General features: G+C 39.2%; 1 protein-coding gene across 1 annotated transcript in view; it reads left to right on the top strand.

Annotated features, from left to right (window-relative positions):
• Positions 1 to 19,870, top strand: part of Tmprss11d (transmembrane protease, serine 11d) — a 70,534-nt gene that overhangs the window by 42,123 nt on the left and 8,541 nt on the right. The window contains exons 5-7 of the mRNA NM_145561.2: positions 40 to 194; positions 3,609 to 3,647; positions 4,680 to 4,857. Coding sequence (NP_663536.1) covers positions 40 to 194; positions 3,609 to 3,647; positions 4,680 to 4,857 — 372 coding nt within the window. The remainder of the gene's footprint in view (positions 1 to 39; positions 195 to 3,608; positions 3,648 to 4,679; positions 4,858 to 19,870) is intronic.

Raw genomic sequence — 19,870 nt, 5'->3', positions numbered from 1 at the left:
TACAAAATTACCCAAAGGATCTGTTTCTTACGACCTCAGAAAAGAAGGGACTGGTGTGGTTGCGGATGTTGTCATGAAATTTCGATCTAGTAAACGTAACAACAGAAAGGTAATGAAAACCAGAATTCAATCTGTGCTACGAAGACTCAGCAGCTCTGGAAACTTGGAAATAGCCCCTTCGAATGAGATAACATGTAAGTACCATGCTTTATGCCTTTTTATTTTAATACATCTTTCAACTTCACTCATTCAAATTCACATATTAATAAAATGATACCTCATTCTTTGTAATTGAACTTTCAAAAGTGCATTACACTTCTAAATATAATAGATAGCTCTCTAATATAGAACATGCAAGAACTCTTTTTTACTTTTTGCTAGTTATAATTGTTTTAAAGATATGACTTTCTTCTTAGATGTAGTAATTTCAATGTGGGAAGAGATCTGCTTCTTAGTGTGCACACCAGGGAAATATATTTTAACCTGTTCTAACATGTCTTTTCTATTCTGTTTTGAGTCTTGTATAGAATGAGAGGACACGACAAAGAAAGCTCGATTATTTTCTTTCTGAAATTGATTAGGTAGTTCTTTAAGGCTGTTCCAGTAGCTGTGAACAACCTCCTTCAGAGGTTGGAATCAAAAAGAATTTAAGGCTTCACTTGATCTTCACAAAAGTGAGAATCATAATTCCTCACTGATGTCTCCAATCTGCTTAAGGAAAATGTGAAAAAGCCTCTTTAGTATTTTAATTCTATAAAACTTATTATGAAAAACGTGCAGGTATCACTTTGACAACTGATTTTGATTCCTTTAGATATTTACTTGGCAGAAGATAGCTGGATCATATGGTAGCCATAATTTTAGTCTTTCTTTCTTAAAAATCTCCAGACTGTTTTCCATAACAGCAATGGTAATTAACAGATCAGTTTTGTTGACACGATTTTCCTATCACCCGGAATCTGATATGTGATAATCAATAAATAATTGTTACATGCCTGAAATAAAGGAACTATGTAATAACAGACACCTCTTTGGTTCTGCTTGCAGTGCTTACTTTCAGAAGTCATGACTTTACATTGAGCTCAAGATCAGAAGGGTTTTCATAGCTCCATCCCTGGTCTAGTATATACCGATTACAACAGTACTACTTGTTAAAGTGTTAGAGGCTTACTTAATGATAAATAATCACTGCATTAGACCAACAAAGATCCATTTTCAAAGTTCTCTGAATGCCTCTATTTCCTTTCTTGAACTCTCTTCTCCCCTTCCAACTAAAGAGTTAATGTTTAACTCAGTAAACTACTCCTAGACCAGACGTCTCAGCCTGTGGGCAGAGATCCCTGTAGAATGCCAATGCTCCTTTCACAGGAGTCGCCTAAGATCATCAGAGAACACAGATAATTACGTTATGACTCAAAAAAGTAGAAAAAGGGTCACAGCATTAGGACGGTTGAGAACTACTGCCCTAAACACTGCTTCAACGGTTTCCCTGTTTCTGACTTTAATCACCCATAAACCAGGTATAAGTAACAAAACGTCACCTCTTCTCCTACACTTTAAGGGTTGCTTCCAAAGAACTTCTTGGGTATTGGCTATTTATTTGGCAGTGTGCAGAGAAATTTTGAAAATCAACAGCAGTTTCTACCTCCAAGAAGGAAGGGAGGAAGGAAGGAAGGAAGGAAGGAAGGAAGGAAGGAAGGAAGGAAGGAAGGAAGGAAGGAAGGAAGGAAGGGAAGAAAGAAAGAAAGAAAGAAAGAAAGAAAGAAAGAAAGAAAGAAAGAAAGAAAGAAAGAAAGAAAGAAAGAAAGAAAGAAGGAAGGAAGGAAGGAAAGAAGGAAGGAAAGAAGGAAAGAAGGAAAAATTCTAAGTGTAAGATAATGGACTTGACAATCAGGAGTAGATATACAGAGCCAGTTGAGTGCACTTCTTTAGCATGTATAAGGCCCTGGGTTATTCTTCAAAACATGAAAGAAAAAAAAAGGGAGTCAAGAGAAAGGATTCATTAGATCAAGCCTACCCAGTGTAAAGATAGTGACTGCTATAGGGATCCAGAATGAAAGAGACTGGAAAACAGATGGACTGGGAGACATGAAAAAGATCTGCACATCCTAAGACATGGATAGACGGAACTTGGCCTGAGAAAGAGAGAAATGTGGAAAAAGCAAGTTCTCCAATAATCACAATGCTTTGAAAGAACTATGGAACAAGAAGCTGATGGATATCTTATAGGTAACTTTGCTGCTTCCATTAGGGTCCAGAATCAACTCAAGTGTTTCTTGTTCAAAGAAGGAAGAAAAGCGATCGGTTGGTTTTGCTTATTTATTTTTCCTGCTTCCAACAGGGTAACTTGGCCCTACTGATGCTGACAAAAGCAAATGAAGCGCACAAACCTTACGAAACTCTAGCTGGAAATGATTTTGCATAACCAGTTTTAGAGACCGTGAAAACCTGTCTTAGGAAGTTTGGTTGCATTTTATTGAAAATCGGAAGAGTGCCCAATAAAAATTTTAAGTCTAACAGAATGTAATCTGACATGGTTTTTAAAAGTATTGGTCCTATAAAATAACAATGTGGAAGTTAGTTTGAAGGTATTATAACTGTACAAATGTCAAACGACCAGAGTAGGGAGCAGCAAAGTGGATGAAGTCATTCGAAGGAATGAGAATGAGAGAAGGAAGATTTTTCACCCATTCCTAATTGCCTATAGATATGGTATTCTCACTAAGGAGGAAATATAAGTATCATGTTTTTGATAAAGTATGTTCATTCGAAGGTTGAGGGGACTATTAGACCTGCCTTAGAACGCTGTTGTGAATGCAGATCGGGATGTAGGATTACATAGACTGTCACTAAGTGGTGCTGATGTTGGCTTTTCAGGCACTCCCAATAGTCCTGCTACTGACTATTTCATAACACACATCTGACATCCGGGAACACAAATGTTATTTTACTTTCAACCTAGAGTGTCCTTTCCCTTTTTGTCTTCAAGAACCATTCCTTAGAGTTTTAAATAGTGCATATCCTTCATGATGGCATGAATCACCCTCTTGGTATTGTTAGCCTTTTCTCCATGTAACTTTTCATTTGAATATTTTGGTTAACATCCATCTGTAAATGATGTGTTAAAAGACCCTTTGTTTTTGTTCCTTATTGAAGAAACAATGCAATATATAGCAATACTAAAGTAATAAACACATATACCAATGTCTACTCACAGATGAATTTGAAAAATGAACAATTAGCTTTTTCTATCACATATCACACTGTACCCTAATGACTGCTTAAACCTTCTTTTGCCAAGAGAAATAAGTGACTTTTGGAGCAGAGAAGTGTGCTAAGTATTTCATGAAGCATGTAAGCACAAGCCTCCATCAGTTTGAGTACAACACCACACTGGGATGAAGTTGTAAAGAGAGATTTCTAGGGCACGTGACTCAGAGGTTATTTCTAAAATCTTGAGGTGGAGCCTGGGAATCTGAATTTCAGGAAACCCTCCCAGTGACCACACCTCTGGTCGTCTCAGCGCTGAGCTTCCTGAGAGCCAGGTGAAATGATTTTCAGCTTCTGTTTTGTTGATTTTGTTCTCACCTTTTCTTTCTTAATGATAGCACTCACTGACCAGGATACAGAAAATGTTTTGACTCAAGGTAAGTTTTTAAAATTTTTGTAAATATTTATTAAATTATTCACTAGTTGATGGATCAATGTTTAAGCAGTTCTTCCTCCTTCTAGAAAAAAAAAAGAATGGAAGTGTAGTGAAGGGCAGTCCACTTGGCACTCAACATCAAGCTCCTGCCAGTTTTCTTGGCTGTTGTGGGAAGCTTTGCTCCTGGGGTTCTAAAGCAATGTTTCTGAAAACGTGTAAATTACATTTGATGACAAAATTCATGTAGCTTTTGAAAACCACCAAAATGGCTTGCTTTGTTGTGGGTTTGGGTTAATCATAAGGTAATAAATTATAGATATGTCTTGTCAGTTGGAGGCCTATAACCTGAAGGGAAAGTCATTCTGTGCCAAGGTCACCCCAGATATATTATCAGGCTAGGAGGGCAGGCATAGAATCGCTAGAGATGTGAACTTTACTTCTCAGACCAGCCGGATGTACTTAGAAGTTAGTTCCAGGTACTTGGATTTCTGATTTATTTTAGATGCTTAAGAGGTTTTTTAGTGAGACTCCACTCCACGATATTTTTCAATTCAGTTCTGTGTTTAATCTATAATTATTTTGAATAAAATTGTAATAAAATAATTACTAAGGAACTTATTTGAAGAAGGCAAGAAAGGAACCCACAGCCATGCGTGTTTTTAATGGTAGTCTAGTTAAACATCTTATATTGGGAAATTTGTAAGAACGCTAGTGCTTAGGGTTAGCAGCCTATTGCCAATAGCAATAGAAATTACTATTTGTGATATATACCTCCAGTATTACTGATAAATATTAAACTAAGCATTAGAAAAACTATTATAAGATTTTGGGTTGAGAAGAACTGAGCAAACGAACCCACCTTAACCAATTTCACCTCTGACATGAAAACGTTTGTAGGTTTCTTAAGATATTTAAATACAGTTTTATGATAGAGAATCTCCACAGGGATTTTCTAAATGGAAACTGGCACCAGCTTGCCAGCATGTTAATACCTTTATGTTGTTGTTGATGATGATGATGTTGTTGTTGCTAGAATGTGGAGCACGTCCAGACCTTATAACACTGTCAGAAGAGAGAATCATTGGAGGCATGCAAGCTGAGCCCGGTGACTGGCCCTGGCAAGTCAGTCTACAGCTCAATAATGTCCACCACTGTGGAGGTGCCCTGATCAGTAACATGTGGGTCCTGACAGCAGCTCATTGCTTCAAAAGGTGAGGCAACAGGTACTCTTTCATCTGGGAATAATTAAGAAGGAAAGATACTTGATGACTCCACCCACAACACTTATGACTAAATATAATTGGATATTGACACCAGAACAATTCAATGGGACATGTTTCTGAGTCTTTTCTGTTTTTATTCATGGAAACATAATTAATTGTCTTTTCTCCTTTAGCTTAATGGTTTGCTGGTATTTCTCTGTTTCAAATCACAGTTCTCCATCATACCAAAGGAAAAAATAAAGGATCATACACTAGAGTACTTAATTTAAACACTTGTTATAAAAGTCTGTGGAATTTACACAACTTCTGTTCCCAAATTAGGAGCAACACTATTATATAAGTGGTAGTGTTACAGGCAGGACAGATTACAGTAATGCAAAAAAAAATGTTTAAAATGTTGTTATCTAGGCTGGAGAGATGATTAATTGTTAAGAGTACTAGTTGCTTGTTCAGAGAATTCAGGTTCAGTTTTCAGCATCCATATGCTGGCTCTCATTTCCAGAGCATCCAATAACCTTTTCTGACCTCTTGCAGGCATCAGACATGTAGGCAGTGTACATACGTACATACATACATTCAGGCAAAACACTCATACATGCCAAATTAAATAAACAGAATAAATTTTTACTTTAATTTTTTATTAATAAAGTTTTTTACATTATATCACAGACGCTAATTAGTAGACTGATAGCTTAGAGACTACAAAATCCTACTCATTTAATTTTCCAAAATTGATTTAACACCTATATTGAACACAATATTATATATCATAGAAGTACCAAATACAAACACCTTCAGAATGCTTATATTAGATCATTTACAATTAGGCACTAAGGGTGACTACAGGCTACTACTTCCACTAGGATTAAGGGACTGGTAGAGGGAACCTGTGCAAACTTACTTTGTTGGTACTCGGTGAAAGTCACACTGCTCCTAAGAGAAGGATTTTTTAGTTCAACATGATGAAATCCTTCTAGACTCAGGCATATGTTGGCACTGGATGTCCAATGCTTAAAAATTTTGGGACAACTACTCTTTTTTTTTTAACCAATCAGATTTATGTATCAATAAAAATCACAATTAACAAGATTTCGATACAATAATTTCAGAGCCAATTGATAATGATAAAAGGTTTATCCCAATTATTCTAGTCTTTTTTTTTCCTGGTTGATTTATTTATTTATATAATCCATCTTGATATTATTGCCTTTGCATATCTATCTTCCCATTTTTTTAATTAGGTATTTTCCTCGTTTACATTTTCAATGCTATCCCAAAGATCCCCCATACCCACCCACCCCCAATCCCCTACCCACCCACTGCCCCTTTTTGGCCCTGGTGTTCCCCTGTACTGGGGCATATAAAGTTTGCAAGTCCAATGGGCCTCTCTTTGCAGTGATGACCGACTAGGCCATCTTTTGATACATATGCAGCTAAAGACAAGAGCTCCCGGGTACTGGTTAGTTCATATTGTTGTTCCACCTATAGGGTTGCAATTCCCTTAACGGGCCCGCCTAGTCTGGCCTCAGTGGGAGAGAATGTGCCTAGTCCTACAGTTACTTGATATGCCAGGGTGGGGTGATATCCTCGGGGTGCATCCCCTTCTCAGAGGAGAAGGGAGGGGAAAATAGAGCAAGGATTTGTGTGAGAGGGGACTGGGTGGAGAGGGAGTGATGCTATTGGGATGTAAAGTGATTAAATAAATAAATTTTTAAAATTTGGAAGGAAACAGTAATCAAAAAAATTACTCAAAAAAGTAAATTCCAGTGGGCCCCTAACCATACCTACTTTCTCCTCAATCTTTTTCAACTAGTAGAAAACAGCATCATTAGTATATATTGAAATAGATCCTCAGTCAAATAAACCCAAATTCATTTCCCGAAGTGTGAAGCCTGCGCCTCACACCCATGGCATTTTTTCTCATCTGGGTCTTTGTACATTTTCCTGTCTATAAAACTTCTCTAACTGCTGGTTTGTTTGTTTTTTTTCCCTGAAATGGCATCTTTTCCAATTCCCCATTTGTTCATACTGGGTTTCTTTGAGACATTCACAGTTCTGAAGAAATGCTATCAAGCTCTGAGAAAGCTGTCACTAAACCTTTTACTATCCAAAGGCAGACTAAGCATGAAAACAACTGGTCTGCAGTCTCTGAACAAAGGTTCTAGGAAACCATACATTGTTCTCTATAATTTTCTGCTGCTGTTTTATAATTCAATGTTGCTGAACAAATTTGAGATTTATTTGAATTTATTGAGGCATCCTCCTAAAATCATGAGATTCTGGTTTAATCAGGCATGGTTGCTGCTGCATTTCAAGTAACACAGGGAGCAAAATTCATAAGATCATTTCAATCATCAGTGTCATTTGAAATGCCAAACATTAAGACTGGCACTACTGGAAACCAAATGTGTAAATACCTGGACTAAGCAGGCATTGAACATAATTAAGGATGCACTAGAAACAAGATTAGATATGCATGGTAGTAGAACCTAGTTATCAAAGCTGAGGACAGGAAAACACTATCTTAAAAGATACAGTCCCAAGTATCACCAACGATCACCAAAGAAATGCAGGAAACATCTTTTAATTTTGCCACCACAAGACTACTCACTACTAGAGCTGAGAACATTTTGAACCATGTACTGATACCCTCAGTAATGGCCTGATCATCACTGACAACCATGAGCAGAAACTTGTAGGGGACTAGCCAACCTTACATCCAGGTACACCGAAGCAATGAAGCTCTACTGAAGAGTATTCTATTGTCATCACGATGGAGCCTTTATGCTAATTTCTTACTTTTCCCAGTAATCTTTGTGTTTTGCTGATAGTTCACTTGTCTCTGAGTGGTGGATTGAATGCCAAAAGTATAGAGATCATAATTATTTAGGCTTTAATGCCAAAGGTGTTCCTTATATGAATTAGACAGCCTCTGCTTGTTGAGCTATGGAGAGAGTTACAATTATAGTGACAGCCTACTTGGTTCCAAACATCATGCTTGACATGCCTCTGTTTCATTAGTCCTTTGTAGTCAATCACATTGTATACATAAAGGAGGGATAGCATGTTTGTACACATCCCTATAGGGCTTGGAATAATTATAATGATGCTAATGTATGGCAGAGATAAGATTTACATCTAATTGCTTGTATTCATTTTAGCTTTGATCTACAGTTTATAACTGGGTTCATTCACATGTAATGAGGAACTTCTTATACATGACATTTTTATTTTTTTGTAATAATTCCACTGTCAGAAAACTTTTTTAATTAATTAATTAATTTCTACTTATTCATTTTACATCCTACTCACTGCCCCCGAACGTTTACTTCCTCCCACAATCTTCCCCTCATCCTTTACCCTTCTCCTATAAGAAGGTGATTCAACCCTCCCCCTGCCCCTGGGTATTCTCCCACCCTGGCACATCAAGCTAGAAGAGTATATCCCACCTACAGACCCACATGAAGACCAAGCTACACTTCTACTACATATGTGCTGAAAGTCTCAGGTCCAGTCCACGTATGTTCTGAGGATGGTGGCTTAGAATCTGAGAGTCCCAAGCATCCAGGTTAGTTGATTTTCCTGTGGAGCTCCAAACCTTCAAGGTTCATAATCCTTCCCCATGTTCTTATATAAGAATCTCCAAGACTCTTCTTCCATAAGAGTCTCCAAGCTCCATCCACTGTGTGGCTATGAGTGTCTACATCTGTGTGAGTCAGCTGTGGATGGATCCTCTTAGAGGACAACCATGCTAGACTCCTGTCTGCAAGCATAACAGAGTATCATTAATAGTGTTAGAGGTTGGTGCTTGCCCATGGGATGGGTCTCAAGTTGGACTTGTTACTGGTTGGGCATTTCCTCAGTCTCTGTTCCATCACCCATCCCTTCATTTCTTTTAGTCAGGATAAATTTTGGGTCAATATTTTTGTGGGTAGGTTGGTGTTCCCATTGCTTGACTGGGGTTCCTGTCTGACTACAGGAGATAGCCCCTCCAGGTTCCATATCTCCAATACTGTGAGTCACAGATAAGATCACCCCCATTGATTCTTGGGTTCTTCTCCTATCCCAAGTCTTTGTCATGTCCTGGAGATGTCCCAACCTTTCCATCCCCTTCAGTTGCAGATTTCTATTCTTTCTGATGGTCATCTGGCCATCTCCCTGTCACATCATTTTCATACATGATCTAGAACCACCACCATTCTGTTCCCCATCCCCTCCTCCACCCAGCTCCCTCCCTCCATCTGCCTCCCATGACCTTTCTATTCCCCTTCTAAGTGATTTTTAAACATCCTAGATTGTGCCTTTCTTCTTGTTGAGCTTCTTTGGGTTTGTGGAGTGAATATCCCGATTTTGTGGCTAATATCCACTTATAAGTGAATACATATGATGCACGTCCTTTGGGGACTGGATTACCTCACTCAGAATGATGTTCTCAAATTTGATCCATTTGCCTGCAAATTCATGATGTCTTTGTTTTTAATAGATTAACAGTATGTTATTGTGTAGATGCACCACATTTTCTTTATCCATTCTTCAGCTGAAGGGTATCTAGGTTGTTTCTAATCTCTGGCTATAAGAAATAAAGTTGCTATGAACATAGTTGAGCAAGTATCTTTGTAGGACAGAGGAGCACCTTTTAGATATATGCCCAGGAGTGGTATAACTGGGTCTTGAGGTAGAACTCTTCTGAAGTTTCTGAGAAAATCGCAAATGGATTTCCAAAGTGGTTGTACAAGTTTACACTTCCACCAGCAATGGAGGAGTGTTGCCCTTGCTCCACATCCTTGCCAGCGTGTGCTAGCGCTTGAGTTTTTGATCATAACAATTCTGACCAATGCAAGTTAGAACCTCAGAGTTGTTTTGATTTGCATTTCCCTGATGACTAAGGACTTTGAACATTTTTTAAAGTGCTTCTTCTCCATTAGAGATTCCTCTGTTGAGAATTCCCTGTTTAGCTCTGTACCCTTTTTTAATTGGGTTATTTGGATTGTTGATGCCTAACTTCTTGAGTACTTTATAAATTTTGGATTATTACCCCTCTGTCAAAGGTAGGATTAGTGAAGATTCTTTTCTAATTTGTAGGTTTCTGTTTTGTCCACTTGATAGTACTCTTTGCCTCATAGAAAATTTCAGTTTCATGAGGTCCCATTTATCAATCATTGATCTTAGATCCTGAGACATTAGTGTTCTGTTTAGGAAATTGCCTCATAATGTCTGTTAGTTTTGTTATTTCTCTGCTTAGTTTTTTCCTGGATGATCTGTCAGTTGGTGACAGTGGGCTATTGAAGTCTCCCATTAATAATGTATGTGGTTCGATGTGCAATTTAAACTTTAGCAATGCTTATTTTACAAGTGTGAGTGCCCTTGTGTTTAAGGCATAGATTCTCAGAATTGAGAATTCATCTTGGAAGTTTTTTTCATTAGATGAGTATGAAGTGTCATTCCCTGTCTCCCTCTCTCTTTTTTTTTTTATTAATTTTGGTTGAATACCTATTTTATTAAATACTAGAATGGCTACTCCAGCTTGCTTCTTGGGTAAATTTTCTTGAAAAAAAAACTTTTTTTCAACACTTTTCTCTGAGTTAATGTTTACCTTTATTACCAGGTAACATAACAAAATCAGGCCTATCAGAATTACACCCAACTCCTCAACAGAGATTCTAAAAGCTAGAATGGCCTGGGCAGATTATCTTGCAACTGCTAAAAAAGAAAAAAAAGAAGAGAAAGAGAGAGAGGGAGAGAGAGAGAGAAAACAAGGGAGAGGGGGGGGAGAGGAGAGAGGGAGGAAGAGGAAGGGGAAGGGAAAGGGAAAAGGAAAAGGAAACCCACAGATGCCAATCTAGACTACTATACCCATAAAAACTCTCAATCACCATAGATGCAGTGTTTCTAGTGTGTAGCAGAATGATAGATCCTGGTTTTGCGTTCATTATGTTAGCCTGTGTCTTCTTATTGGGGAACTGAGTCCAGTAATATTGAGAGATATTAATGACAGTGATCATTAATTCCTATTATTTTGATGTTGGTGATGTGTGTGTGTGTGTGTGTGTGTGTGTGTGTGTGTGTACATGTGCATGCACACACCCGTGTGTTTCCCTTGTTTTTGTTTGTATGGACTTAATTATTTTCAGGGTTTTCTTGGGTGTGCTTATCTTCCTTTGGTTGACATTTTCCTTCTATTATTTTCTGTATGGCTGGATTTGTGAATAGCTATTATTTGGATTTATCTTGAAATATTTTGTTTTCTCCATCAATAGTGTTTGAGAGTTTTGCTGGGTATAGTAGTCTAGGTTGGCATCTGTGGGTTTTTTTAGAGGTGGGAAGATATCTGCCCAGGCCCTTCTATCTTTTAGAGGTCTGTTGAAAGGTTGAAGGTAATTCTGATAGGTCTGCCTTTGTATGTTACCTGGCCTTTTTCCCTTGCCACTTTCAACATTCTTTCTTTGCTCTGTAGATTTTGTGTTTTGATTATTATGTGACAGGAAGATTTTCTTTTCTGATCCAATCTTATTGGTGTTCTATAGGCGTCTTGTATGTAGGCATCTCTTTCTTTTTTTTATTTTTTATTAGATATTTTCTTTATATACATTTCAAATGCTATCCCAAATTCCCTATACCCTCCTCCTGCCCTGCTCCCCTACCCACCCACTCCCACTTCTTGGCATTCCCCTGTACTGGGGCATATAAAGTTTGCAATACCAAGGGGCCTCTCTTCCCAGTGATGGCTGACTGGGCCATCTTCTGCTACATATGCAGTTGAGACATGAGCTCTGGGGGTACTGGTTAGTTCATATTGTTGTTCCACCTATAGGATTGCAAACACCTTCAGCTCCTTGGGTGCTTTCTCTAGGTTCTCCATTGGGGGCCCTGTGTTCCATCCTATAGATGACTGTGAGCATCCACTCATGTATTTGCCAGGCACTGGCATAACCTCATATGAGACAGCTATACCAGGGTCCCTTCAGCAAAATCTTGCTGGCATATGCAATAGTGTCTGGGTTTGGTGGCTGATTATGGGATGGATCCCCAGGTGGGGTAATCTCTGGATAGTCCATCCTTTCATCTTAGCTCCAAACTTTGTCTCTGTAACTCCTTTCATGGGTATTTTGTTCCCGATTCTAAGGAGGAATGAAGTATCCACCCATTGTTCTTCCCTCTTCTTGATTTTCTTCTATTTTCCAAATTGTATCTTGGGTATTCTATGTTTCTGGGCTAATATCCAGTTACCAGTAAGTGCATATCTAATTACTTCTTTTGTGATTGGGTTACCTCACTAAGGATGATATCCTCCAGATACATCCATTTGTCCAAGAATTTCATAAATTCATTGTTTTTAATAGCTGAGTAGTACTCCATTGTGTAAATGTACCACATTTTCTATATCCATTCTTCTGTTGAGGGACATCTGGGATCTTTTCAGCTTCTGGCTATTATAAATAAGACTCCTATGAACATAGTGCAACATGTGTTCTTATTACCATTTGGAACATCTTCTGGGTATATGCCCAGGAGAGGTATTGCTGGATCTTCTAGTAGTATTATGTCCAATTTTCTGAGGAACCTCCAGACTGACTTCCAGAGTGGTTGTACAAGCTTGTAATCCCACCAGCAATGGAGGAGTATTCCTCTTCTCCACATATTCACCAGTGTTGGGAGCCGCCCCCACATTCGCCGTCACAAGATGGCGCTGACATCCTGTGTTCTAAGTGGTAAACAAATAATCTGCGCATGTGCCAAGGGTATTTTACGACTACTTGTACTCTGCCTTTCCCGTGAACGTCAGCTCGGCCATGGGCTGCAGCCAATCAGGGAGTGATGCGTCCTAAGCGAAGAATAACTCCTCCTTAAAGGGGACGGGGTTTCCGCCATTCTCTCTCGCTGGCATCTCTCTGGGTCTGCGCGCCCTGCGCTCTCTCGCTGCCTAAAGATGTAAACAATAGAGTGCGCTCTGCGCTTTGGCGCGCCGGAGCTCTGGCTCCTAAAGATGTAAATTGAAGGGGCTTTCGTTTTTGGGGTTTGGGGTTTGCGCTCCTAGCTCCTGAAGATGTAAGCAATAAAGTTTTGCCGCAGAAGATTCTGGTCTGTTGTGTTCTTCCTGGCCGGGCGTGAGAACGCTATTAAGACACCAGCATCTGCTGTCACCTGAATTTTTGATCTTAGCCATTCTGACTGGTGTGACATAGAATCCCAAGGTTGTTTTGATTTGCATTTCCCTGATAATTAATGATTAACATTTTTTTCAGGTGCTTCTCAGCCATTCAGTATTCCTCAGTTGAGAATATTTTGTTTAGCTCTGTACCCCATTTTTATTTTTATTTTATTTTTTTGTTTTTGTTTTTTTTTTTTTTTTTCGAGACAGGGTTTCTCTGTATAGCTCAGGCTGTCATGGAACTCTTTTTGTAGACTAGGCTGGCCTCGAACTCAGAAATCCACCTGCCTCTTCCTCCTGAGTTCTGGGATTAAAGGCATGCATCACCATGCCTGGCTTGTACCCCATTTTTAAATGGGGTTATTTGAATTTGTGGATTCCAGCTCCTTAAGCTCTGTGTATATATTGGATATTAGTCCTTTATCAGATTTAGGATTGTTAAAAATCCTTTCCCAATCTGTTGGTGGCTTTTTTGTCTTATTGACAATGTCTTTTGCCTTTACAGAAGCTTTGCAATTTTATGAGGTCCCATTTGTCAATTCTTGATCGTACAGCACAAGCAATTGCTGTTCTGTTTAGGAATTTTTCCCCTGTGCCCATATCTTCAAGGCTTCTCCCCACTTTCTCCTCTATTAATTTCACTGTCTCTGGTTTTATGTGGAGGTCTTTGATCCACTTAGACTTGAGCTTTGTACAAGGACATAAGAATGGATCAATTTGAATTCTTCTACATGATAACCGCCAGTTGTGCCAGCACCATTTGTTGAAAATGCTGTCTTTTCCACTGGATGATTTTAGCTCCCTTGTCAAAGATCAAGTGATCATAGGTGTGTGGATTCATTTCTGGGTCTTCAATTCTATTCCATTAATCTACCTGTCTGTCACTGTACCAGTACCATGCAGTTTTTATCACAATTGCTCTGTAGTACAGCTTAATGTCAGGCATGGTGATTTCACCAGAGGTTCTTTTATTGTTGAGAATAGTTTTGCTATCCTAGGTTTTTTATTATTCCAGATGAATTTGCAAATTGCCCTTTCTATCTCAGTGAAGAATTAGTTGGAATTTTGATGGGGATTGCATTGAATCTGTAGATTGCAGAATAGCCATTTTTACTATGTTAATCCTGCCAATCCATGAGCATGGGAGATCTATCCATCTTCTGAGATCTTCTTCAATTTCTTTCTTCAGAGACTTTAAGTTCTTATCATACAGATCTTTCACTTCCTTAGATAGAGTCACACCAAGGTATTTTATATTAATTGTGACTATTGTGAAGGGTGTTGGTTCCCTAATTTCTTTCTCGGTCCATTTATCCTTTGTGTAGAGAAAGGCCATTGGTTTGTTTAAGTTAATTTTATATCTAGCTACTGCACTGAAGATGTTTATCAAGTTTAGGAGTTCTCTAGTGGAATTTTTGGGGTCACTTATATACACTATCATATTGTCTGCAAATAGTGACATTTTGACTTCATCCTTTTCAATTTGTATCCCCTTGATCTCCTTTTGTTGTCTAATTGCTCTGGCTAGAATTTCAAATACTATATTGAATAGGTAGGGAGAAAGTGGGAAGCCTTGTCTAGTCCCTGATTTTAGTGGGATTGCTTCGAGTTTCTCTCCATTTAGTTTTATTTTCGCTGTATATTGCTTTTATTATGTTTGGGTATGGGCCTTGAATTCCTGATCTTTCCAAAACTTTTATCATGAAGGGGTGTTGGATTTTGTCAAATGCTTTCTCCGAGTCTAAGGAGATGATCATGTGGTTTTTGTCTTTGAGTTTGTTTCTATAGTGGATTACATTGATGGATTTCCATATATTAAACCATCCCTGCATTCGTGGGATGAAGTCTACTTGGTCATGATGGATGATCATTTTGATGTGTTCTTGGATTCAGTTTGTGAGGATTTTACTGAGTATTTTTGCATCGATATTCATAAGGGAAATTGGTCTGAAGTATCTTTTCTTTGTTGGATCTTTGTGGTTTAGGAATCAGAGTAATTGTGTCTTCATAGAATGAGTTGGGTAGAGTACCTTCTGTTTCTGTTTTGTGGAATAGTTTGAGAAGAGTTGGAATTAGGTCTTCTTTAAAGGTATAATAGAACTCTGCACTAAACCCATCTGGTCCTGAGCTTTTTTTGGTTGGGAGACTATTGATGACTGCTTCTATTTCTTTAGGGGAAATGGGACTGTTTAGATCATTAATCTGATCGTGATTTAACTTTGGTACCTGGTATCTGTCTAGGAAGTTGTCCATTTCATCCAGGTTTTCTAGTTTTGTTGAGTATAGCCTTTTGTAGAAGGATCTGATGGTGTTTTGGATTTCTTCAGGATCTGTTGTTATGTCTCCCTTTTCAGTTCTGATTTTGTTAATTAGGATTTTGTCTCTGTGCCCTCTAGTGAGTCTAGCTAAGGGTTTATCTATCTTGTTGATTTTCTCAAAGAACCAACTCCTCGTTTGGTTAATTCTTTGAATAGTTCTTCTTGTTTCCACTTAGTTGATTTCACCCCTGAGTTTGATTATTTCCTGCCGTCTACTCCTCTTGGGTGAATTTGCTTCCTTTTTTTCTAGAGCTTTTAGATGTGTTGTCAAGCTGCTAGTATGTGCTCTCTCCCGTTTCTTCTTGGAGGCACTCAGAGCTATGAGTTTCCCTCTTAGAAATGCTTTCATTGTGTCCCAAAGGTTTGGGTACGTTGTGGCTTCATTTTCATTAAACTCTAAAAAGTCTTTAATTTCTTTCTTTATTCCTTCCTTGACCAAGGAATCATTGAGTAGAGTGTTGTTCAGTTTCCACATGAATGTTGGCTTTCTATTATTTATGTTATTATTGAAGATCAGCCTTAGTCCGTGGTGATCAGATAGGATGTATGGGATAATTTCAATATTTTTGTATCTGTTGAGGCCTGTTTTTTGACCAATTATATGGTCAATTTTGGAGGAGGTACCATGTGGCGCTCAGAAGAAGGTATATCCTTTTCTTTTAGGATAAAATTTCTGTAGATATCTATTAAATACATTTGTTTCATAACTTGTGTTAGTGTCCATGTATCTCTGTTTAGTTTCAATTTCCAAGATCTGTCCATTGGTGAGAGTGGGGTATTGAAGTCTCCCACTATTATTGTGTGAGGTGCAATGTGTGCTTTGAGCTTTACTAAAGTGTCTTTAATGAATATGGCTGCCCTTGTATTTGGAGCACAGATATTCAGAATTGAGAGTTCATCTTGGTAGGTTTTTACCTTTGATGAGTATGAAGTGCTCCTCCTTGTCTTTTTGATAACGTTGGGTAGGAAGTCAATTTTATTCGATATTAGAATGGCTACTCCAGCTTTTTCTTCAGACCATTTGCTTGGAAAATTGTTTTCCAGCCTTTCACTCTGAGGTAGTGTCTGTCCTTTTCCCTGAGGTGGGTTTCCTGTAAGCAACAAAATGTTGGGTCCTGTTTTTGTAGCCAGTCTATTAGTCTATGTCTTTTTATTGGAGAATTGAGTCCATTGATGTTGAGATATTAAAGAAAACTAATTTTTGCTTCCTGTTATTTTTGTTGTTAAAATTGGGATTCTGTTCTTGCAGCTGTCTTCTTTTAGATTTTTTTTTGAAGGATTACTTTCTTGCTTTTTCTAGGGTGTAGTTTCTGTCCTTGTGTTGGTGTTTTCCCTTTATTATCCTTTGAAGGGCTGGATTCGTGGAAAGATATTTTTCGTGTGAATTTGGTTTTGTCATGGAATACTTTTGTTTCTCCATCTATGATAATTGAGAGTTTTGCCAGGAACAGTAGCCTGGGCTGGCATTTGTGTTCTCTTAGGGTCTGCATAACATCTTTCCAGAATCTTCTGGCTTTCATAGTCTCTGGTGAGAAATCTGCTATAATTCTAATAGGCCTGCCTCTATATGTTACTTGACCCTTTTCCCTTACTGCTTTTAATATTCTATATTTAGTGCATTTGTTGTTCTGATTATTATGTGTCAGGAGGAATTTCTTTTCTGGTCCAGTATATTTGGAGTTCTGTAGGCTTCTTGTATGTTCATGGGCATCTTTCTTTAGGTTTGGGAAGTTTTCTTCTATAATTTTGTTGAAGATATTTGCTGGCCCTTTAAGTTGAAAATCTTTATTCTCATCTACTCCTATTATCCATAGATTTGGTCTTCTCATTGTGTCCTGGATTTCCTGGATGTTTTGAGTTAGGATCTTTTCGCATTTTGCATTTTCTTTGATTGTTGTGCCCATGTTCTCTATGGAATCTTCTGCACCTGAGATTCTCTCTTCCATCTCTTGTATTCCGTTGCTGATGCTCACATCTATGGTTCCAGATTTCTCTCCTAGGTTTTCTATCTCCAGCATTGTCTCACTTTGGGTTTTCTTTATTGTTTCTACTTCCCTCTTTAGGTCTTGGATGGTTTCTTCAATTCCATCACCTGTTTGGTTGTGTTTTCCTGTAATTCTTTAAGGACTTCTACCTCTTTAGCAATGTTCGCCTATATTTCTTTAAGTGAGTTATTAAAGCCCTTCTTGATGTCCTCTACCAGCATCATGAGATATGATTTTAAATCCGTGTCTTGCTTTTCGGGTGTGTTGGGGTATCCAGGGCTGGCTGAGGTGGGAATGCTGTGTTCTGATGATGGTGAGTGGTCTTGGTTTCTGTTAGTAAGATTCTTATGTTTGCCTTTCGCCATCTGGTAATCTCTGGAGTTAGTTGTTATACTTGTCTCTGGTTGGAGCTTGTTCCTCCTCTGATTCTGTTAGCCTCTGTCAGCAGACCTGGGCGTCTAGCTCTCTCCTGAGTCTCAGTTGTCAGAGTACTCTCTGCAAGCATGCTCTCCTCTTGCATGGAAGGTGCACAAATATATGGCATTCAGACCTGCCTCTTTGCTGAAGATGAAAGGGCCTGTCCCAAAAGATGTGTTGCCTCTGCAGTCTGCACGCGCACCTGCACAGACTGGTCTCCAAGAGACATGGGACACAAGATGGCTCTCTCACCTGCTCTGGAGGTCAGAGCCCTCCTGGGCAGACACCTGTCCTCTGGCGCTGAAGGTGCCCGGATGTCTGGAGCCCAAAACAGGTCTGTCCCAGTAGCTGGGTTGTTTCTGCCTGTCCCAGAAGCTGTGTTGCTTCTGTTGTCCACACTCTCACCTGGGCAGATTAGACTCTGAGAGATCCGGGACCCAAGATGGCCCCTTACCTGCTCCAGCAGAGCCCTCCCTGGAGGACACCTCTCCTCTGGTTGGGAAGGTGCCCAGATGTCTGGAGCTGGAAACAGGGCCTGTCCCAGAAGCTGTGTCGCTTCTGCAGTCTGCTCACTCACCCTTCGCAGTCCTTGAGCTGACCTGTGCAGGCTGGTCTCTGAGGGACCTGGGACCCAAGATGGCTGGCATCTCTTTCTTTAGATTAGGGACGTTTTCTTCTATGATTATGTTGAAAATATTTTCTGGTTTTTAGAGCTGGGAATCTCTACCTTTTTCTATTCCTATTATTCTGAGATTAGGTCTTTTCATGGTTCTTCAGATTCCCTGAGTGTTTTTTTGTGAGGTAAATTTTAGATTTAACATTTTCTTTGCCTGATGTATAAATTTCTTCTGAGCCGGGCGGTGGTGGCGCACGCCTTTAATCCCAGCACTTGGGAGGCAGAGGCAGGCAGATTTCTGAGTTCGAGGCCAGCCTGGTCTACAGACTGAGTTCCAGGACAGCCAGGGCTACACAGAGAAACCCTGTCTCCAAAATAAATAGATTAATTAATTAATTAATTAATTAATTTCTTCTTTTGTAACTTATATGCTTAGAATTCTCTCCTCCATCTCCTGTATTCTGTTGGTGATGCTTGCATCTGTTGTTCCTGTTCTCCTCCCTTGATTTTCCATCTCCAGGGTTCTTCTCGTTCTCTCTCTCTCTCTCTCTCTCTCTCTCTCTCTCTCTCTCTCTCTCTCTCTCTCCCTGTCTCTCTCCCTGTCTCTCCCTGTCTCTCTCTCTCTCTCTCTCTCTCTCTCTCTCTCTCTCTCTCTCTCTGTGTGTGTGTGTGTGTGTGTGTTTTAATTGCTTCTATCATTTCCTTTTAAAATGCCTCTATCATTTTTATAAGATTGGACTCTTAGGGTCATCTTGTGCTTCAGTTATGTTAGGATATCTAGAGCTTGCTCTAGTAGGGCAGCTGTGTTCTGAAGGTGTCATTTTGCCCTGACTTTTGTTGATTGTGTTTTTTAAAAGGCCATTAGCTATCTGGGTGGCTTTGGTCCCTGGATGTTTCTATTATACTAGGTATTGGTGGAAGGTTACCCTCCATAGTCCTGGCGCAGTAGGCCCATGATGGGTATGCTTTGTGTGGTTTGGAGCAGCATCTCTGTATGGTTCAGGATCCCCATGACTGATGAAGGCAAGCAGAGAGGTGAGGGGAGAATTAAAGTTCCCCTGGGATAGCAGATTGCTCAGGACAGCTTGAGGTGTCACACAGGACTCAGTGAGTGGGAAAGGTAGGTGCAGGAAGGGAAGCTAACCTATATGGCTTAGGATCCACAGGTCTGATGGGTGGAGAGGTGGTGGGAGAATGAAAGTTCCCCTGGGATAGAAGGCTGCTCGGGCCTCTCCCTGTCTTGGATCCTACTTCCAACTGCCACAGTTCTACTAAATAGCCCTACTGGTCATAATATATTTGAAATATAGTTCTAAATATTCACATACCTATTAAAACTATAGAGTTATTTTAGGTATAAATGCTTTTAATTTATGATGACAGCAGTAAGTATATGTTTTGTATTGTTCTTTATGGTTTTCACCTAATCATGGGAATTCCCATCTGTTTAAACTGCTTCTGCACAGGAGTCCATTATACACAGCCATCATATTTATTTCATTTTACTAGGTTGCAG

This window comes from Mus musculus, chromosome 5 (assembly GCF_000001635.26).
Source record: "Mus musculus strain C57BL/6J chromosome 5, GRCm38.p6 C57BL/6J".
In the NCBI taxonomy this organism is placed as follows: domain Eukaryota; kingdom Metazoa; phylum Chordata; class Mammalia; order Rodentia; family Muridae; genus Mus; species Mus musculus.
Note: the sequence above shows the minus strand (reverse complement) of the source record. Positions and strands in the feature narration are given on the sequence as shown.